Source organism: Vitis riparia, chromosome 1, assembly GCF_004353265.1.
Source record: "Vitis riparia cultivar Riparia Gloire de Montpellier isolate 1030 chromosome 1, EGFV_Vit.rip_1.0, whole genome shotgun sequence".
NCBI lineage: Eukaryota > Viridiplantae > Streptophyta > Magnoliopsida > Vitales > Vitaceae > Vitis > Vitis riparia.
Genome location: NC_048431.1, coordinates 23539985 through 23560999, shown reverse-complemented (window position 1 = coordinate 23560999; position 21015 = coordinate 23539985). Strand labels below are relative to the sequence as shown.

The window sequence follows — 21015 nt, the reverse complement described above, 5'->3', positions numbered from 1 at the left end:
CTCCAAAATCTACCCCACCTCTCTATCTATAACACCTAGACCTTGACCACCTAGATTTTGGCATAGGCCACACAAAAACAATTCCAACTTTTTTCATATAAAAATAAATAAATAAAACAAAATAATAATTATAATAATAGTTTTTAAATAACTTACAAAACATCAATTCATATCTCAAGGTTATACTAAAAATCACTTGAATGTCACTGTTTTTGAACATTATATTTTGTCCTTGTCTTTAACATATTCATCTTGTCACCATCAAACTTAGCCTTGCCAAAAGTGGGTACCACTTTCAAGCTTAGTATCAAGCATGCCCCTCTCCTATCAACATCATTGTGTATTAAACAAAACAAAACAAAATGTGCCATTTACTCAACCCATATGATTTTTTATATTTATTTGATATTATATTATTTGAATTTTTAATAACATTTTATTTTCTCTATTATTATTTTTCATGATTAAATATCATTGATTACGACTTTGAATTTTTTTTAATGCTTTAAAGTCATGATTTATATAATATCCATAAATATTATATTCAGAGTTAAACTATTTATAAATTTGACATCGATGATCATATATATACATGTATAATTATTTAATTTTTCATTCATTATTATATTTGAATTATTTACCATAATAAAAAGAATTAATATCAGATAATTGAAAACTACTTTTTTCATAATTTCGATTTTTTTTTTTATACAACATGATGATTTATTTTCATCCTCCCCTTTTTCATACAATATCGATGACCATATATATAATTGTTTTATTTCTCATTGATTGTTATATTTGAATTATTTGCATCATTATTATGAATTGAAAACTTTTTTTTTTCTTGTAATTTTAACTTTTTTCACTTAAGAGTTATTTATCTATTATTAAGACAAAAAAAGTCTATATAAATTTGTTTTAATTTTTTTTCATTAATGTAGACTTTCATAGTAAAAGTAAGCTAATTTTGAATGAAGATATATATTTTAAATTTTTTATGAATATATACAATTATACAAGTTGTATATACTATATTATTAAAGTCATCATCTAGATAATGCCTAATTTGAATTTTGCAAGTTCAACGTCACCTTCAAAAATGTTATTGGAATATTAGAATATTTATTCCAATGTTTTTAAGACCCTTTATAAATTAAATGTAGGTTTCCATTCCAAATGATTTTACCATTGACATTGAGTCTACTTTTCCCTCTTTTTTATTTTTATTATTATTTTATATATATATTTTTTATTTTCATATTTTTTATTAATTAAAGTATACTAGTCCACATCTTCACGACTACTCTCTCTTTTCAATTATTTAAATATAAAATTTGATACACACATCACATCATTATATTCTTCACATTAAATTAATATTTACTCATAATAATCCACACAAATGAATTCAATTTCATTTGTAAAATTAATTTATAAATTAATAAAATATTTTCCAAAATTTATAAATATTTTAAAAAATGTGCATGGTACCCATAAATTACCCAAGAATGTAATTAATATTTTTAAGTAAAATTTAAAATATAGTATAAATAATAATGTTTTTAAACATATATCGATATTATATATGTTTAGGCTTTGTTTGTAGTTTATTTTTTGAATCAAAACTTTATTACAACATCCTTTGAAAGTATTTTCACTTAATGTAGGAAAACTTTAAATTACTTTTCTAAAATGTCTTAGATAAAAAAAAAGTTGTTTTATTGTTAAATTATTTGCCTAAAGTCATGAATAAAACAATATTAATACCAAAAACCATTCAATTTCACTGTATAAAAACCTTTCACATTTTTTTTTCATATATTTTATATTTTTTGATCTTTTATTTTTCTAGAGAAAAGAAAAAAATGAGAGATGGAGGAATAAGTATTTTTTTTTTGGTTTAATTTTATTGTGGTGGTTTTCGGCGCCAACTCTTCTTCCCTTTTGATTTCTTATTTGGTGGGGTCGGATTGGGTCGGCTCTAGGGCACTCACCTTACTCCAACACTTAAAAGTATTTTTAAAAGAATCATTTATAAGTATTTATCTAAAATATTTTATAAGTAATTTTTTAGATTTTAAAAAATTGTGAATAAAAGGATATTTTTAGTTGTAAATAATTTTAATATGAAAAAATGAGAATAATAAGGGGGAGGAAGTGAATTTATAAAAAATTGATGGATTTTAGTATAAAGGGCAGAGTGGTCAGTTCAACACAAGAAAACATCCTTTAAACTGGCCCCGAAAACAGAAAAAAAATAAAATAAAAAATTTTAAAAGTATAAAAAATAGGAAATAGAAAAAGAAAAGGGACAGGGAAATACAGAGAAAGGCTCTGTTTTCGCTTTTATCTATGTCTGTGTCTTTCTCTCTCTTTCCCTCTCTCCAAACACATGGTTTCGACATTACAGGGTAAATGAAAATGAAAAAAAATCACTCTCTCTAATGGATCCATTCAATTCCCGAGACTTCATTCACACTTCTCTCTAATGCTACTGCTAAATCTCATGTTCTCTTGCCTCTTCTAGGGTTTTTTTCTCTTGTTTTCTTCAGTTGTTTTTCGGTTTTTTCTTTTTGTTCCTTTTTTTTTTTTTTAATAATCTTCTAGGTTTTTGGAGCTACACAACAAGAAGGAAAACACTTCAAATTGAAGCTCCCAATGCTGTGAAATCGAGCTTTTCTTGGTTCGGTGGAGGATTTTTTTGTTGTTATTTTCTTGGAATTTGGGTTGTTTTTTTGTGGGTTTTGGGGTTTGATGGTGGTTGAGATCGGACTGGAATGGGAGATCTTGTTTTGATGGAGTGGATTGTTGATGACTGATGATGTTAGGGGTGAAGATCGAACATCGGTGTTATGGTAATTGAGATTTGTAGTGTGTTCGAGCAAGAATCTCGGTTGCGAAGATGCATTTCGCGAAGCTCGATGACTCTCCTATGTTTCGGAAGCAGGTGAGGGAAGCAATGCTCGTGTTTTGTTGTATGTGGGTTTTCTTTTTTTGGATTTTTCAGCTGAAATATCTTGACCTGAATAGTATTGTTGTGAACTTTGTTTACCTTTTTTAGTGTTTTTTTTCTTGCTCTGTTTGGTTGCTCGGGAAGGAATAGAAAAGGAATCAGTGTGTTGAATTGTTTTCGGGCTTGAGAAAATAAAAAATTTCCACTCAGTCGAGTATAGTACACGGTATGGCTTGGTCTGGTTTAGTTGAGTTTCTCGCTTTTTGAAAACCGAAACGACATGACACCTTCTGATTTTAAGTTTCGGTTTGGATAACTATTCCTCAGATTCGTGGAATCCGAAAGGATTGTGGGTTGGGTTTATAGAAAAGGTTGAGATTTCTTAGTTGCAGCGAGTACGATCAACACCTGTGAGTACTGCTTAATTTGCCAAAGGGTTTATTTTTGTTGGATACAAGTATATAACCTCCAAAAAAAAATCTTATTTTGTTCTAGTTTATTCACAGTTGAGAGTCTGAATTTGTGGAAAAGCTCCCCTTTTGATCAGCTAAGTACTCGAGAATTTAAAGAAGATAAATTGGAGCATGGCTACAAAGTCTGCGGGGTGCCTAATTATCAGAGTTCATACTGGGACAGATTCAGATGAAACTTTGGGAGATATGATAATGCTTTTCTGCCTTTCTAATGGTTGCAAGCTCTTGAGAATCTCCGTACTTAACTGGAGAAAAGCTTAGCTGGTTACTTCAAAAATGCAACATTAGGTTGCATCAAGTGCTCAAACAAATTCGAGTTGAGATTCTGATGGTAGAGGTGAAACTTTACCACTTGATTGGATCTTGATCAAGGTAATGTAGACTTAATCATTGACTGAGTCCACAGAAATCTCTGGGTTCAGCCATAAGATGAAGGTAGGATTAACACCTTTCATTGAGCTTATTTCTCACCAATTTAAAGCGTTTTGCTTTTGCCAAGTGGGGATTGGTCATATCATACTATCTTTTCTTAGGCACGAATTGGGTTATAAAATGCTAGTTATGTGTCTAGGCCCCATTATAAGGCTCTTCAATTGAGTTAAAACTCACAAGGAATCATGAAGCTTATTGGAATATTCTTTTAAATAAAGGCACCATATACTCATATATTTTGAAATAGTTATCATATGGCTAATAAGTATGATTGGCTTGGGAATTTATGCAGGTAGTTTTCGTTTTTCCTAGAGAAGAACATATTATTTATGCACATGATCAACTAATTCATTTGCTTAAGGCTTTGTAAATTTGTCTGTGGATGGTAACATTTGTTGTTGACTGCAGCATAAACTTGAAAAATTGTGAGAAAAAGAGGCACCAGTGTTGTGGATATTTTATGAAACAATACCAACCTTTGCTAATATGGCCCTTTGCCATGCTGGTTAAGCTTTTATTCATCTCCTACTAGTCCAAATATACCTAAGAGTATGCTGTTTGGGTTTAATGAATTACCTATCTACTTTCAGAACATGTACTGTTAAATGATGTGTTTACTTTTACATATAGCATGATAAGGATATTTTGGAGTTCCTGTCATAAGTGATGTATCAGTATTTATGATTTACATATCATTTCTTAAATTTCCTGGTATAAAAAGTCTCATGGATTTTCCATTTTTCATTTTGTTTCAAGCTGCATTCACCTTTCTCATTTTTTAAGTACATTAATTTTGTGATACGTTTGCCTTTTGAATATCCCTATGAGATAGAGTTGTTCAGTGTTATACAAAGGACACTGCTATTTATTTTTTTGCCTCTTGCTGTGTTGGACTTAAGATATCAGACATCGTCTAATATACTGTCTTGGTGGTGGGCACTGAACTTGTATGTGTTCATGATTACATTGGTTTTTTATGGACTTAGAATGTTTGCTGAAGTGTTTTGGACTGTGGGGGCTTTTTTCATGAAACAGATACAATGCTTGGAGGAAAGTGCTGAATCATTGAGGGAGAGAAGTCTGAAGTTTTACAAAGGATGTCGAAAATACACGTATGTCTATAATTTTAGATGTATTCTGACTTTTCCCCGGTTTATGAATGCAAATGTTTGTTTACTTTTAAATAAGTTTGATGATTATGCCCAATTGAGGTATTTGACTTATATCCTCAAATTTTCAAAATCGATGACTTTTCTTTAATTCATCCCCCCCTTTTTTTTTGTCTTTTAACAATATTGGTGATATTCTACTTTGAAAGTTAATTTGACATCATTGTAACGATGCAAGTAGTATTTGTAATTTTTAGTATGTTGAGATGTTCGTATGATAATCTTATATGCTTATTGGCATCCTTACATAACTCTGTTTCTTTACTTATATAGACATGTAATGTGGTGTTTTTAGTTTTCCAGAAGTTCTCTATTTTACCTTCTTGGCATCTTTGTTTTTTTTACCTCTCCTTTTTCTTCCTTTGATGAAAGAGTTCTATTTGTTTTAAAAAGAGTTTTCCAGAAGTTCAACACCTCACATGTGCTCTCCTCTTGCATGTGGTTTGAATAAGTTAGGGAACGAGTAGATGGAGAGGTTTTAAAAACAGTGATATTGTTCCTACATTGATAAAAAATTTTGATTTGTGGGAAGTATCATGATCTAACAATAAGAAGAATTTCCTTTTCATCAAATGAATGACCGGTTAACCCACAAGTGTAAGTTGTTAAGTAATGGATTCATGATGCATATCAAACCAGCTTAGATTTAGCACTCTTGTGATAAACCTAGTATGATAAGAGGAAGATCAAATATGGAAAATTAAAATGATTTTTTTTTTCAAATTACATTGGCAAAATGTGCTGTTTGCTGTATCCCTTGAGATTTCCATCCGTACTTCGAATTTCATTTTTTTATGCATTGAGGATTTTATTTCTTCATTTATTTTTGTTTTATTTATTTTTGATAAGCTCTATTATGCAATGAGGATTAGCTACACAAATTTTCATGCTAAGCTTAACTCATGGTCAAAATTAGTGATAGCTTGTTGATTTGGTTTTTTTATAAATATTGAGTAAGTGTAACTGCTGGAGCTTTTGATAACTGGTTTGTTATTCAATTTTGGTGTTTCTTATGGATGAAATCAACATTTCTTTCCACATAGCGTGCTTGTCATGGTTTCAATTGTCTCTGTTCTCTGAATTGCAGTGAAGGGCTTGGGGAAGGATATGATGGGGACATCGCTTTTGCAAGTGCTCTAGAAACTTTTGGTGGAGGACACAATGATCCTATTAGTGTGGCTTTTGGAGGTATGTTTATTTATCATAACTTTATCTTGGAACTTATTTGTTAGTGTGAGTGCAGATAAAAGTTGATCCGTTTATTCCTACTTTCATATAATTGAAGAAGTTTAATGCATTAAAAATTTTCGCTTTTGCTTTCTTCCATGTCAGTAGAATGTAGAATTAATTATAATGGTTTTTGGCATTGCATGGCTGCAATGTTAGGGCTTTTTTTGGTTTCACATTTGTGTGGAGTATGAAACAGAGTGACATTAACGTAAATGTATGATGCTTTTCTGCAATGAGCCTGAAAGGTTAAGAATTTTAACTCTGTCGGGGAATTAATTGTGGAGGTTGATAGAATTCATAATCAAGGAACCAAGTTATTCTTTTTGAGTTAGACAACATCAATATTAGGTATTTGAGTTGTTAAAATTTAGCTTCCTATTGGATGGACTTATGTCCTCATATGGAATTATCTAGGAAAATTTATGGAAGCCAAAAGAATTTTAGAACCATTTTTGTATTAATTTGAAACCACATTTTTGCTTGTAATTGTATATCCTGTATTGCTTGTACATGCATTTGAAACCATGGGTGAACTTCCATAGAGGAATTGATATTGATAACAGGTTGATTGCAGTTTAAACTGTACAGTTTTGGAACCATTTTGTAGTATCAATCTTCTTGGTTGGATTAAAATGCATTTAGCCTGTAACTGAAATTCATTAGTCAAAGCTGATGGACATTTGAATGAAACAAATAACTATTAAACCTTTTAACTTTGGATTCAGTGTCGTCTTTCATGGTGGTGGAATTGATTCCTGGAAGGTTACAGAAGTTTGAATTCCTTTGAACCTTGCATACAGACTACCGAAGTTAAATTAATCAGAAAAATTGAGTTATAAAAGGTTTTAGACTTCAACTTTTGGTTAAAATTTGGTCCCTTTTGTAAGTAGATCTGCTTGTGGAAGTCTATGAGAGATTATACAAAGTGCATACCCTTACTCAATGATTTTTTCTTTTATCAAACTTGAACTTCTTAGACTTCTCATCTTTTCCTTGGCTCTTTTGACATTCATACACGATAGTGTTTTTTTTAACTGGAAATTGCATGATATAGTACTAGCTCCTAGAAGGCCTGTTCATAAGTGAAATTTACTGGCATTGTTGATGAAATCTCTATTTGTTTCTTCAGGCCCTGTTATGACCAAATTCACTATTGCATTGAGAGAGATTGGGACATACAAGGAAGTTCTTCGCTCCCAGGTAAAGATAATTTTTTCTTTCTGTTTCGGTGAAAGCTTCCAGTTTTACTGCTGTCCAGTGATCAATGCTACTTGATTTTGATAAAATGTTATCCTGCACCACCCATGCCAAACTATGATTCGAACACTATGTCTGCAGAAATTCTCTGTCATTTTCTCTGGATGGTTTTGGGTTTGCAGTTCAATGAATTGCCAATCCATTTGAATGGTATTTAAGCATAAATTCTTTGTGACTTAGTTTCCCTCTTTAGAGTTCTCAAATCTTATGCACAAGTGCCAGCTCTTGTGTCTAAAGCTAGGCTGTAAGAAGTTTCAAGTTTCAGTTTTGGGAATGCTTAATGAACAGAAAATAGCATTTGAGGTGCAGTTACCCTAGCTTGAATATTCTAATCCCACAATGCAAGAATGCCAATCCTGCATTGTGCGATTAGAAACTAAATTGAAGCCTGATGATCATTCATTGACTTGACTTCACACAATAGTGTGCCTGTATTTTTTGATGTGCATTTTCCTTTATACTGTTCAGAAGGTTTGTCTAGATGGTAATGTGGCTGCACAGATAAAAAATTTGTTGAGGCTACCCCACAAAAGAAAAGAAAGAAAAGAACAAATGGGATGGAATGCATTTTCCTTTGGCTTTGTTAAAGCCAAAGGAGGTTACACACCTGCATAAAGTCTTCTCCTGAGCTTTTGCCTTTTTAACATTTTTTTCAATTAAAAGCAGCTTATTTTTATCTTATTCATAAATAATTTTTGTATGTTCATATGGAACCAAATATATTTATTTTCTCTCTCTCTCTCTCTCTCTCTCTTTCTGTCTCTGGTGTGTTAATTCCTTTCTGCCCATTGAAGTAATGGTGGGGAGAATCCTGAAACCAAACAACACAAAATGCCCTCATTGATGAAAAGATTTACATTGGAAATGTGTCTTAGCTTGCTTATATCATGATATTAGGGTAATCTAATTTGATGAGTTTGCAGTTTCTGCACATGTTAAGAGCAAAGTTGCAAGTTATAGACCTATGATAGGAGAAAAACGTCTGTTTCACATTCAAAATTTTTAGTTGTCACAGTAACATTCCACTGTCAATGTTAGATCTGGAGCATGGTACCTTCCCGTCAAAATCAAGCTATATGGGACAGTTGCTTATCTTTTCCACTTCTGAAAATGATTTTTTTGCATACTTAATTTGATGTTAAGAGGTTGTTCCTTGTCTAATATTTTTTAATTGTTCCTTTTTTTTTCAGGTTGAGCACATGCTAAATGACCGGTTGATACAATTTGTGAATATTGATTTGCATGATGTCAAGGTAGTTGTATTTCTAATTGTCACATGCATAAAATCTTATATGGTTATTGAACTCTATTTTTGCAAGAGGTATATTCAATATATAATTTTATTTTCTTTAAAACTGAGCTTAGTTTTATTTTCTCCCATTCATGCAAATTTCTTTAGTTTTTGCTATAAGGGATATTGTCTTAGTGCAGGAAGCAAGAAAGCGTTTTGACAAAGCTAGCCTCCTATATGATCAGGTGCATTCCACATTTCTGCTATTTAGAAATTTTGTGGTTACGGTCAATGTCATTCTCTTGCATTCAAGAACAACTTTGTGTAACGTCTCTCATTATTGTAATGGAATAAATTTTGTCTGTGGTAAATGGTGTTGTTTGAAAATAATTTATAACCGCTGTATCACCCTGAAGTTTAGCAATAAATTTCCTTTCATTGGCTCTCTTTTCTGAATGAAATCAAGAATTAAGATTTGAGATTGTGAGTGGAATAAAGGAAGAAAGAAGAAAATGATTCCTCACTTAATTAAGCTAGAAAAGTTATACAAGGTATAAATACACGATTTGTACAGCTATTAGAGGAAAAAAAAAGGCTAATGTACAGTCATTCAATCCCCAGAATTATTCCATGATCTACTCCCTACCAAATATACACAAAACATTGACTAAGCTATATTCTACGAATCTGGATAGACTTTTTGATTCTGGACAGATTTTGTGTTGCTTCTGCTAACTCTCTCAAGCTGGTGTACAGATGTAGCGTATTTCTAGCTTACCAACGTAGATTCAGGCATGATTGTTGAAATTCATTTTGTGAAGATATTTGCAAGCTCTTGTTTGGTTGTTAATAAATGTTGGAAATCTGTCCTCTAAATTTTTTCTAAGTGGTCTGTTGGATCAAATGACGCATCTCTATGTTGTGTTGCTTTATTTTGGTGAATGGGACAAGGAGACCCTTTGGGTTTTTTTCAGGGTTCTAGAGGTTTAAGTCAAGGAGACACCCTCTATCCTTTAACCTCTTCATCATGGCTATGGAGGTCCTTTCTTGCATCCTTATCAAGGCAAAGGAGGAGGGCTTTATTGAAGGCTTCTTAGGGGAAGAGGGGGCGTGAAGATGGAGGTCTCTGACCTCTTATTTGCTGATGATTCTCATTTTTTGTGATGTTCAAAAAGGGCATATAGAGTATTTGAGTTGGGCTTTCATGTGGTTTGAGGCTATATTGTTTCTAAAAATCAATTTGGAGAAGAGTGAGTCGATTAATGTGGAGGAATTGGCTAGAGATATGGGATGTAGGGTCGGTAATCTCCCCATCACTTAACCTTGGCCTCCAGTTGGGGGCCCCTTTTAGGCATTCTTAGGTTTGGGATGGGGTGGAGGAAAGATTTTAGAGAAGGCTCACTGTGTGGAAGAGACGGTGGCTATCAAGAGGAAGGTTAATTGGGATAAAAAGTACTTTGTCCAATTTGTCAATTTACTTCATATCTCTTTTTGGGGAGGAAGAAGGGTTTGGTACTCTAGAGGAGTGAGGTAAGGTTATGAATTGGGAGTGTGGAAGGCAATTTGGAGTGGGTGGGATGTCTTTAAGGGTAGAACTGGTTTTAGGGTTGGTAATGGGATAAGGTGAAATTTTGGAAGGATAAGTGGTGTGACAAGACTTCTTTGAAGGAGTTATTCATAGAGCTCTAGTACTTTGTGTAGCCTTTTTTGGTTTTTTAATCTATTGCTCTTTTGTCTTAAAAAAAAAAAAGTTATTCATGGAGCTCTTCTTGATAGCCTCCTCTAAGGATGCATGGGTTGCTGAGGTGTGGGAGGAGGGTAGTTGGAATCCTAGGTTTACAAGATGGTTTTATGATTGGAAGTTAAGAGGAGGTGGAAGCCTTCTTTGGGAGGTTGTATAAGTAGTCCATTAGGAGGGACATGGAAGATAAATTTGTTTGGATGAACTTAATGAGTGACACATTTTCAGTTAAGCCTTTCTACTCTTCTTTTTCAAATGGAATGGTGGAGGTTTTTCTTTTGGTTATGTTTGGAATTCTTGGGTGCCATCGTGGATTAGTTTTGTCGCATGGGAAGCTACATGAGGTAGGATTCTTGCTTTACACCAACTCAAAAAGAAGGGTGGATGATCCCAAATAGATGCTATATGTGTGAGGAAGAAGAAGAAATGACTGGCCACATCCTACTCCATTGTTCAAAAGCAGTTATTTTGTGGCAGCTGATTTATTCCCCTTTTGGTGTCTATTGGGTGATATACTTTTTAGTGAGGTGCCTTTTTGTGCTGGCATGGGTCTTTTGTCAGAAAGAACAAAAAAAGGCTTGAAAAACTGCTCCTTTATGCTTGTTCTGGACTCTATGGAGGTAGAGAAATAAGAGAGCATTCAAGAATATTGAGGAAGGCTACCAAGCTATTAAACAGTCTTTCATGTACTCTCTTGGATTGGGTTAGGGTGTCTATATGAGACCACTCCTTGTCTATCTTGGACCTGGTGGAGTGATTAAGCTATAAATAAGGCATGGTTGCTGTTTTTTGTGTTCCTCTCGCCTTGATTTTTGGCATCTTTGTATACATTGTGAACACTTCTTTACTTCTCCTTAGGTGCTATTATGTGCAATATTGATTGCAACTTTATTATCACAATAACTCTTCATTGGTTCTTTAGGCTTTAATTTAAACTTTTTGAGTAGTCCTTTAATCCATAAGACTTCACATAATGGTTGATGGTTCTAGGTTGTTGGGCTGTTTCGGTAGGAGTTTTTCAGAAATTCTTGTCCTTGCAAAAACAAATGGGCAAAAAGAGAAGAAGGAATATAAGGATGATGAAAGGAATGGTGGCAGGCACTAATACCATGTGAGTGGAAGAGAGGAAGAGAGAAGAAAATGATTCCTCAGTTAATTAGACCTGAATTTTTGCAAGATACAAATACAATATACACAAATCATTGACTAAACTAGATTCTATTAATCTGGACGCTTTCTGTGAATCTGTCCAGATTCTATGTTGCTCCTGCCAACCAAAATATAAGTCCCATCTACCAGTACAATGCTTCCTTTTCTGGTGTTATTAATGCTACTGTTGTTTTCCTATAAAAAATAATAAAATTAATTTATCAGGCAAGACCTGCAAAGTGTGCTGCATTTCTTCTGTGTAAACTGGGATTTAATAGTTAATAGGTTAACCAAATAGATTGCTTTATGAACATGATTTGAGATTCATGTTTCAAGTCAATTCAAATTAATATGAGTGTGATTCTTAATCGCAATCGAATATCCTTGTCTCAGGCTCGTGAGAAGTATCTGTCGCTGAGGAAAGGCACAAAAAGTGATATAGCTACTGTTCTGGAGGAGGTGTTGTTCAATGTTAATTTGAAAGTGATATTATCCATTTTTGGCTGAGCAAGTGATATATCTAGTCATTCTGACATATATGATTCCAGAAGAGTTTGTATTGCATATCTGTGTTTTTTAAATTCTAATGTAGTTTAGTGATACTCCAGGAGCTTCATAATGCAAGATCGACATTTGAGCAAGCTCGCTTTAATCTGGTATGTACGATTCTTGCAATTAATGTTCTATGCATGATTGTCAACTTGAATTTCCAGATCTGGATATGGATATTATGGTGCCAAGTTAATAACATCCGAGCTTTTATAACTTAGAATATTCTCTGTCCAGGTAACTACTCTTTCTAATGTTGAAGCAAAAAAAAGGTTCGAATTCTTGGAAGCAGTTAGTGGGACAATGGATGCTCACCTTCGCTACTTCAAGCAGGTAGACTACACATACATATGTTGGGACTTCTTTGCTCTTTTGATAATAACCATTTGGATGCTACTCCTGAACCTTTGTTACATGTAGGGGTATGAGCTGTTGCATCAAATGGAACCTTATATCAATCAGGTTTGTGTTTATATTTGCCTTTTTTTTTAATACAAATATGCTATATTTTGCTTGATTACTTACGACAATATATAATTTGGTTGTTCAACTTTAAAAGTCTGTTTAGGTTGCCACAGTTGTTACATTTTAATCATTCAAGAGACCGATCAAAAGTTCTTCATGGAATATGATTGGAGTTCCTTGACTTGCATTGGTTTTGGATTGGATTGCTTGATGCTTTTGTATTTCACAGAGATTTAGTGGCATTAGAAGAGAGACTTAGTGCCCAACTGGTGCATCTGTAGCTTCTAGTGAAATGCTTCTTTAAAAAATTCTGGAAGTTCTTCCAGGAAGCTCTTTTACAAAAGCATTTAGCCCTTCAGCCAGCTAGGGTGGCCCAGTTGGTAAGGGCAAATGCTAGGATGTGTGGTAGAGGTGCACAATCATGGGTTCGAATCTTGCCATTGGTTAAATACCCCGATTTACCCGGTGCTGGTTGTTGTGGGTGTGGTCATCACCTTGAGGTTTGGGTCCCCATGGAGAGTCCTAAGGGCTTGGCCATGGAAGGCTCCTCGGTTATCGAATAAAAAAAAAAAGAAGCATTTAGCACTTCAATCTTTACTGAATAGAGCATTTAAGCCACAAATCTCTTGTAGACCCTTTCTAACAGCCAGGAAGAGCTTTTAGGTTGGCCCAAACTGTGCTAAAAAGGGCCTTAGATTATCCTGCTAAAACTACGGCATGACTTTTGAAATGACAAGTGATAATTCATGTTGACAACCTCGAACAGTTGAGAGAAAGCAATGTTGATCAATATATTAAGGGGTGAAACTTTGATGGGCTAGTTTGGTATCTTCCTAACCTCTGATGATAAAACTGATTGCAATGACGAAATGGGATAATCATCATATAAATTTATAGATCAGAATTATAAAATCTTAATTTTCTGGTTTTCATAAGGCTTAAAAATGTATTATATGAATGGGATATGATAATAATTATTATCAAAGGATACGAAAGAGTAAAACATGCAGCTTTCTTGGATGCAGTTCCATCAATAGGCACAGGTATCAAGTTTTTTAAGTTTCAACATATATTTTATTATCCACCATGGTGTCTATTGAGGTGAGAGTAAACATATGAATAATCTAATATTATTTTAGAATGTGAATCAATTCTCCAAGTCAATTATGTTATGTTGCCTGTCTTTAAAACTATTGGTTCCTTTTCCTCAGGAAATTATAGAACATGGCGATTAGTGGGCTGTGTCTCAGGCTACAAATCTGAATAAGATGTTATATTTGCATCCTTATCTTAGTAGTTCTATGTGTAAGAACATGCAAATGCGCTCTATATCAGTCAAAATATTTCAGGATAAGGAAGATTTGGTACTTTGTAAATGATTAATTTATGTAAATGGGAGATTGGAAAAGAGGGGATGGTCAACATCAGTGCTTTTATCCCAAAAGTGATGTTGTCTTAGGTCAATCATCCAAAGGCGTATAAAGGAGTTGAAGGGGAACAGTCCATTGTTTTAAATCTGGAGTGATGCTGTGGTGGTGGTGTTTAGTTCTATTTGTAGTTGGGAACTATGAAGTGTGAGGTTTGTGCTAGTATGATCTAGGTAGGGCAGAATGGGAAAAAGGGGATTTGTATAGTGATGCCAAGTAGAAGGTTTCATTTAATGGAATTCATGATTTAAGGATTCTTGCAATTCTGAGCTTATCTTTTTCTATTTATAGTTGGGAACTAATGAATCTCTGTGGGTCTCATTTGTTGACAGGTTTTGACTTATGCACAACAATCAAGAGAAAGGTCCAAATATGAACAGGCAGCCCTTAATGAAAAGATGCAAGAGTTCAAAAGACAGATTGATCGAGAAAGCAGGTGGCCTTCAAATGGTTCTAATGGGTCTCCTAATGGAGACGGTATACAAGCCATTGGCAGAAGCTCACATAAAATGATAGAGGCTGTAATGCAATCTGCAGCCAAGGGAAAGGTCTGAAGAAGCTTATAAGTTATTAAGGAACTTCTTTTATAGATACTTATCAAAAAAAAAAAAAAAAGGAACTTATAGATCCTCTTTATTTTCTTGATGTTCCTTGTATTTCTAGTTGTTTTTTGTTTCCATGTCTGAATAACAATATTTCAGGTTCAAACCATCCGACAAGGTTACCTCTCAAAACGCTCCTCAAACCTGAGAGGTGACTGGAAAAGAAGGTTTTTTGTTCTTGATAGCCGAGGAATGCTATATTACTATCGCAAACAGAACAGCAAACCATCTGTGAGTAATTTATTTGGAAAATAAATTGCAACATGGAGGTTTTGAAGTCCATTCTGGTCTTGAGGTATGATTCTGCCTTTATACTTATCATTGAGCTTTTTTATGTAGGGATCTGGCAGTCAGCATTCAGGTCAGAGGAATAGTTCTGAACTTGGTTCTGGACTGTTGAGTCGGTGGCTTTCTTCCCATTATCATGGTGGAGTACATGACGAGAAATCTGTTGCTCATCACACAGTGAACCTGTTGACATCAACAATAAAGGTTGATGCTGATCAGTCAGATCTCAGGTTTTGTTTCAGGATTATTTCTCCAACGAAGAACTATACTTTGCAGGTAAATCTTACAGCTTAGGTTGCACTCATGAAGTTCAGTTTACTTCTTTGAAATTATTTGATACCTGAAACTGTATTTTTGCTTGATGGTTCTGTGAAATACTGATGGAATGGTGAATTGTTAAGTGTTATTATTGATTTATTTCTCATTAGTGCTCATTAATGTTGTACATTTGCTTGTCAGCGCAGGCAGAGAGTGCACTGGACCAAATGGATTGGATTGAAAAGATAACAGGGGTCATTGCTTCATTACTGAGTTCTCAGGCTCCTGAGAGGGTAATTAGTGCAGATGTATGCATGACTATTTAGCCTTTGATTTGTGGTCATTTTGATGACTGTATCCATTATATTTCAGTGTCTGCCTATTAGTCCAATGGGAAGCAGTCATCACCGCTCTGCAAGTGAGAGTAGTTCATATGAAAGTACTGATTTCGATCACACAGCAGTTGAAGAATACACATCCGAGAGGAGCTCAGCCACTGCACATCATGAGCGCCCATCAAAAGGTTTGCAACAGATACGGTCCTGCATAAAATCCGAGAAGCCAATTGATGTATTGCGAAGAGTATGTGGGAATGATAAATGTGCTGATTGTGGGGCACCTGAACCAGACTGGGCATCCTTAAATCTTGGTGTTCTTGTCTGCATTGAATGTTCTGGTGTTCATCGTAATCTTGGTGTACATATATCAAAGGTAAGTTGTCAAAGTTCAACTGCTACATGGTTTCCCTTTGCTTCATTGGCTGCTTTCTTCTGTGAGTCATGCTGGCATCACAGTTTCTTCTTGTTCATCAATGAATATTTTTTTGCTCAATGGTGAAGAGCTTACACATAAAACTTAAATTAAAACAATTAGATTCTATCGAGTTCTAATTGGACTTCACACTTAGCTTTATGGTCCAGCAAAAATTATCAGTAAGGGTAGAATATTGTCCTTTAAAGAATAGTTGTAAGTGTGCTAATTGGTCTAGACTTACACATATTCCATACCATGGTATTAAGAGTATCTTTTGATATGTAGACACCTCCATCAATATCTCCAGTATCTAGAACTATCAATTAATTGTTCAACATGATTATCTCCTTTGATATCTATAAATATTTAAAATATATTAGGAAATATTTTGAGATGGATATTCACATAAATATCGCCATCTATAATCTTCATATTTTTTTGAAGTTCAATATTTTGTCCCTTGTGCCATACCAAGTGGATCCAAAGGATATTTGACACATGGAGTGCCTGTTGCATACTTTGGTTTCCTGTATGATTAGTATCGTATTGTCATTTGTTCTTGTATTTCTAATTTGGGTAGGCAATCATATTTTCTGAGATTCTGGGTTGGTTTATTTGTGGTTAATTTTGATTGCAGGTAAGATCGCTGACACTTGATGTTAAAGTGTGGGAGCCTTCTGTATTAACTCTGTTTCAGTCTCTGGGCAATACCTTTGCTAATTCAGTTTGGGAGGAACTATTGCAATCAAGAAATGCCTTTCAGGTTGATCTTGTTCCTACAGGGTAAATGATCCCCATTGTTATTGAAAAGTGATTTTTTTTTTTTAATTCTCGTTTGTTCATCCTGTGGAAATTTGTAATTCATATTGGAGTTATTTAGAATTCTTTTTGATTGGTTTTTTGACTGGGTGCTGCTCACTTTGACTGATTTTTCTGGTGTTGAAGCTTATACAAGTCAGATAAACCACAGTTGCATTTTATCAGCAAGCCAAGTCATGCTGATTCTATTTCAATTAAGGAGAAATACATACATGCAAAGGTGCGACAATTTTATTATCCAATCCTACTGAGTTTTTCCTTTTGAAACTTTCTTCTTACTTGAAAATGATTGCAGAAGGCATTAAGCAGAGACTATTTGTTCAATGAACATTTATGCTTTCTTTTAATAGCCAGATACATATTTTGCATTATTCCAGAATTGCATGCTTGTGTTGTAGATAGTTTAGTGAATTGAACTAAATTGCATGTTTTAAAGATGTATACGTGCTTATCATGAAAAATGAAGGTAATACTTTTTTATTTTAAAAATTTCACCCTTTTGGTTTAGAGGTTCACTACTTGAGTTGCTAGTCTTTTCTTTCTTCCTTTTCTTATTTTTTGATTAGAATATATCATAATCCTTCTTTGGCATTCATGAAATGCATCAGATCCTTCTTTTGTCGGTTTTCATTAAATGCTTTTATGTGATTTTCTTCAGTGATAATATTCTTTTTGACAAGTAAGCAAGAAAATTTTATTAACAATAGGGAAGGAAGCTATACATTTTCTTCAGTGATCATTAATCAATTAATACAAGTAAATGACCAAAAACAGAGCTGAATGGCTGAATATCATTTATCTTGCAACTTGGGTTCAAGTGATTTACCTCAAAATATGCAGTTAACCCAGTTAATCCCAGTCCCATCCTGATAGAAACATGGTTACATAGGAAGGTTTTATATGCTAAATGACGTCTTCCGTATTTGTTTGGTTGTCTTGAAACTCTAGAGTTGCATTGGATGTCTGAATTTATGCTGTTAAGAGTATGCAGTACTCTCCTAGTCCTTGCCCACTTCCTCCTGCTTGCTGATTCTTTTTGGATCTGCTCTAGATATGCTGATGTGAATTTATGTTTTTTTTTTTTTTTTTTTTCTGATCACAGTATGCAGAAAAGCTTTTTGTTCGCAAGCCAAAAGACAATCAATATCCTTGTTTAGTGACGCAACAAATCTGGGATGCTGTTCGTACTAATGACAAGAAAGCAGTGTATCGTTACATTGTTAACTCTGAAGCCGATGTGAATGTTGTGTATGAGCAAACATTATGTAACTCTTCTTTAACCCTTGCCAAAGTAATGCTGTTGCAAGAGCAGACAAGCCTTGACCACAGCTCTAGGTGCTTGACAGGGGATTCATTTGACAAGTCATCTGTAAGCTCTTCAAATGCAGCAAGTACAAGTGAAGGCCAGACCATGGAGGATTTTGATGGGTGGTCCCTGCTTCACCTTGCTTGTGAAACTGCAGACATTGGCATGCTAGAGCTTCTCCTACAGTATGGAGCAAACATAAATGCTTGTGATTCAAGAGGTCAGATGCCACTCCATCGATGTATTTTGAGAGGCAAAGCTACATTCGCCAAACTGCTTCTCACAAGGTGATCTACCAATCCTTGCTTCATCAGGGTTATAAATTACAATAACATTATCTCTGTTGACAATTTTGACTTAGGTTTCCATTTGCTCTTTATTTTTGGTGTTCTTGCCTTGGAGAATATTGCAACCTAGCTAGAGGCATCTTGTCTCATTGATCTCGCTCTAAAAGCAACAAAATAAAACTTTTAGTAATCACAAATTCACAATCAAATCATTAGAAATGATATTATCTCTCTTATGTGAGAAAAACATTCATCAGGTGGGGGACAGCCGTATCTCCTTAATCAAGGAGTTTGAAATGTTGCTTTTATGGGTTTTTTTTTACGCCTTTTTATTGAAAGTGGCAACTAATACATAATAATAAAAAATCATGGTTTATGTCCCAAGTTATACATACAACATGGAGTTGAAGGATGGCCAAATGAGATACAAGTTTTTTGAAATAGACTTATTGATGATGCTCCCTATTTTCTCTATTTTTTCTTCTTTGAAGTTTTACAACAGTCCTGCCACTCCCCTTGTTTTCTGAGGACAGTGACCAACTTTACACCCCCCACCCTTTTCAGACATTTCTTAGACAGTTGATACACCTTGACACCTTGTTGTGAGTCGATTGCCATCTCTTACATATGTGATGTCTTATTTTTGAGCTGCTCACATGTTCTTTGCAATGGCCTCTTCACCTATGGAACACTACTAATGGGTTTCCAATCCAATTGCAGGGGAGCAGACCCGCGAGCTGTAAACGGGGAAGGCAAAACCCCATTTGAGCTAGCAGTAGAGTCAAACTTTGTTGATAGTGATGTCCTTGCTCTATTATCAGACTCAAATGGATAAGACACTAAAGAAAAAGAGGATTTACTGAAGAGCCAACTGCATTGAAGCTGAGTGATCTCAGTAAACAAAGAAAAATCATATTGAAGGTGTTGTTTCTTTTTTTGTATAATTATATCATATCATAAATTTGAGGGTTGATTCTTCATTGAAGGGGGAGCTGTCACAACCGTTTTTAGGGCATCTGCTCAGATTGGTCTGGAAGAGTGCAAATCAAAATGGCCCCTGGAGTTGAGAGGTGGGCGACGGCGTCTGCCTCGGGCCTCTGTAATGTAATGTGTTTGTTTATTCAGTTTGTTTGCTTCCTTTTTTCCATGGGGCTGCGAGGATTTAGTTTTAGGGCATTTGTGTGTTTGTAAATTGTTTTGTTGTAGTCCATTTTCTGTTAGCATGGTAATATCCCTGTGTTGGCTGTAGACTTTTCAAATACCCATTTGAAAAAAAGTTAAAAAAAGAAAAAAAAAGAAAAAGAAAAGAAAATCCCCCCCTTTTTTTTTGGAATTTTTGATGAAGAATTTAAAGAAAAGTTTGCATGCAAATGCTTATAGAACTATTTGGTGATGGTTGGACAACATTGAGTGGCCCTTGTGATGCTGATAGAACATTAGTTTTTTCCTTTTTCCTTTGGATAAGTTGTTATTTAGTTTTGTATTCTGCAGATGTTGGATTATGGGGATTTATTGTTGCCAAGAAAATGGAATGTCTTAAAATATCTGTCTGGGAAAAGCATTTGGGTGAATTCTTAGGCCTTGTTTGGCATAATGTCTTGTTTTAGGCTTCAGCTAGAAGGCAGGCCAATCTTGGTAACGATGAAAGTTTAACCAAGGGAAACAATGGTTATGTTTGGAAGCTGTTCTTCAAAATTCTTACATGTTTATGTTTTTTAGAATAAAAAATAGTCTTCTAACTCAAAAAGCATGTTTGATATGTTCAATTATTATTTTTAGAATATTTTGAGTAATAATCGAAATGTGAAAAATAATTTAAGTTTATTTGCATTGTAGATGAGTATATGGCATAGAACAAGTTGAAGAAACTGATTTTTTTTGTATTTGAATTCTTAAATAGAATTTTATTAAAAATAGTTAAGAATTCCTTTTTAAAAACGGTTCTTGATAATTTTCACGAGCAAACATCATTCACCTTCGTTCTTTTGAAACTCTTCTTCCATCTTCATTGCAACCGAAAAGGTCAGATGTTTTTCTTTTCATTAAAAAAAACATTCATTATTCATTAGAGCTTCCATTTCAGGATATGTATGAAAATCTTGAACCTATTTTCTTTTTAAAATTTGAATGATTTTACTTTTAAAATTCTTGAATTATTTTTGTCTTCTAATTATGAAATTGTCTAATAGTTTGCTTTTGAATGCTCGAGCATGATGAAAAAAAAAATAAAAATTGATGCGTGAGCAATTTTCTTGTAATTAAAGCTTAAGGCTATGTTTAGTTTCGGAAAATAGGAAAAGAAAATAAAGAAGAAAACTAAAAGAAAAAAATTGTAAAAAAATTAAAAATATTTAAAATAAATAAAAAATTATTTTATATGTTATTTTATTTATTTTCTTATACTAAAATTAAATTATTTTAACATATATATATATATATATATTTATTTATTTATTTAATTTTAATTATATTTAATTTTTTTTTCTATTTTTCTTATTGAAATCAAATATGAGAAAATAAATTTTATTCATGAGTAGTTTCCACAACCAAACATAGTTTAAATTTGTATGAGAGTTGAAAATATCTTTTCTAAGAAATAACATTCTTTTAACTTTCATATAGA

The 21015-nt window shown here is 33.7% G+C and overlaps 1 protein-coding gene across 2 annotated transcripts; it reads left to right on the top strand.

The window, feature by feature from the left end:
- The first annotated feature begins 2330 nt into the window (after positions 1-2330).
- Positions 2331-19919, top strand: LOC117933866 (ADP-ribosylation factor GTPase-activating protein AGD3). Of its 2 annotated transcripts, none has more exons than XM_034855466.1 (19): positions 2331-2950; positions 4897-4973; positions 6118-6218; positions 7390-7460; positions 8708-8770; positions 8949-8993; positions 12032-12097; positions 12247-12294; positions 12425-12520; positions 12608-12649; positions 14412-14627; positions 14781-14912; positions 15021-15245; positions 15434-15520; positions 15600-15938; positions 16618-16763; positions 16926-17019; positions 17902-18392; positions 19113-19919. In XM_034855466.1, the coding sequence occupies exons 1-19, from the start codon at positions 2906-2908 to the stop codon at positions 19225-19227; spliced, it is 2499 nt and encodes an 832-aa protein (XP_034711357.1). In that variant the 5' UTR covers positions 2331-2905; the 3' UTR covers positions 19228-19919. The 2 variants fall into 2 exon arrangements, with proteins under 2 accessions (XP_034711357.1, XP_034711423.1); XM_034855532.1 differs by lacking the exon at positions 2331-2950 and adding an exon at positions 3452-3864.
- Positions 19920-21015: the final 1096 nt, after the last annotated feature.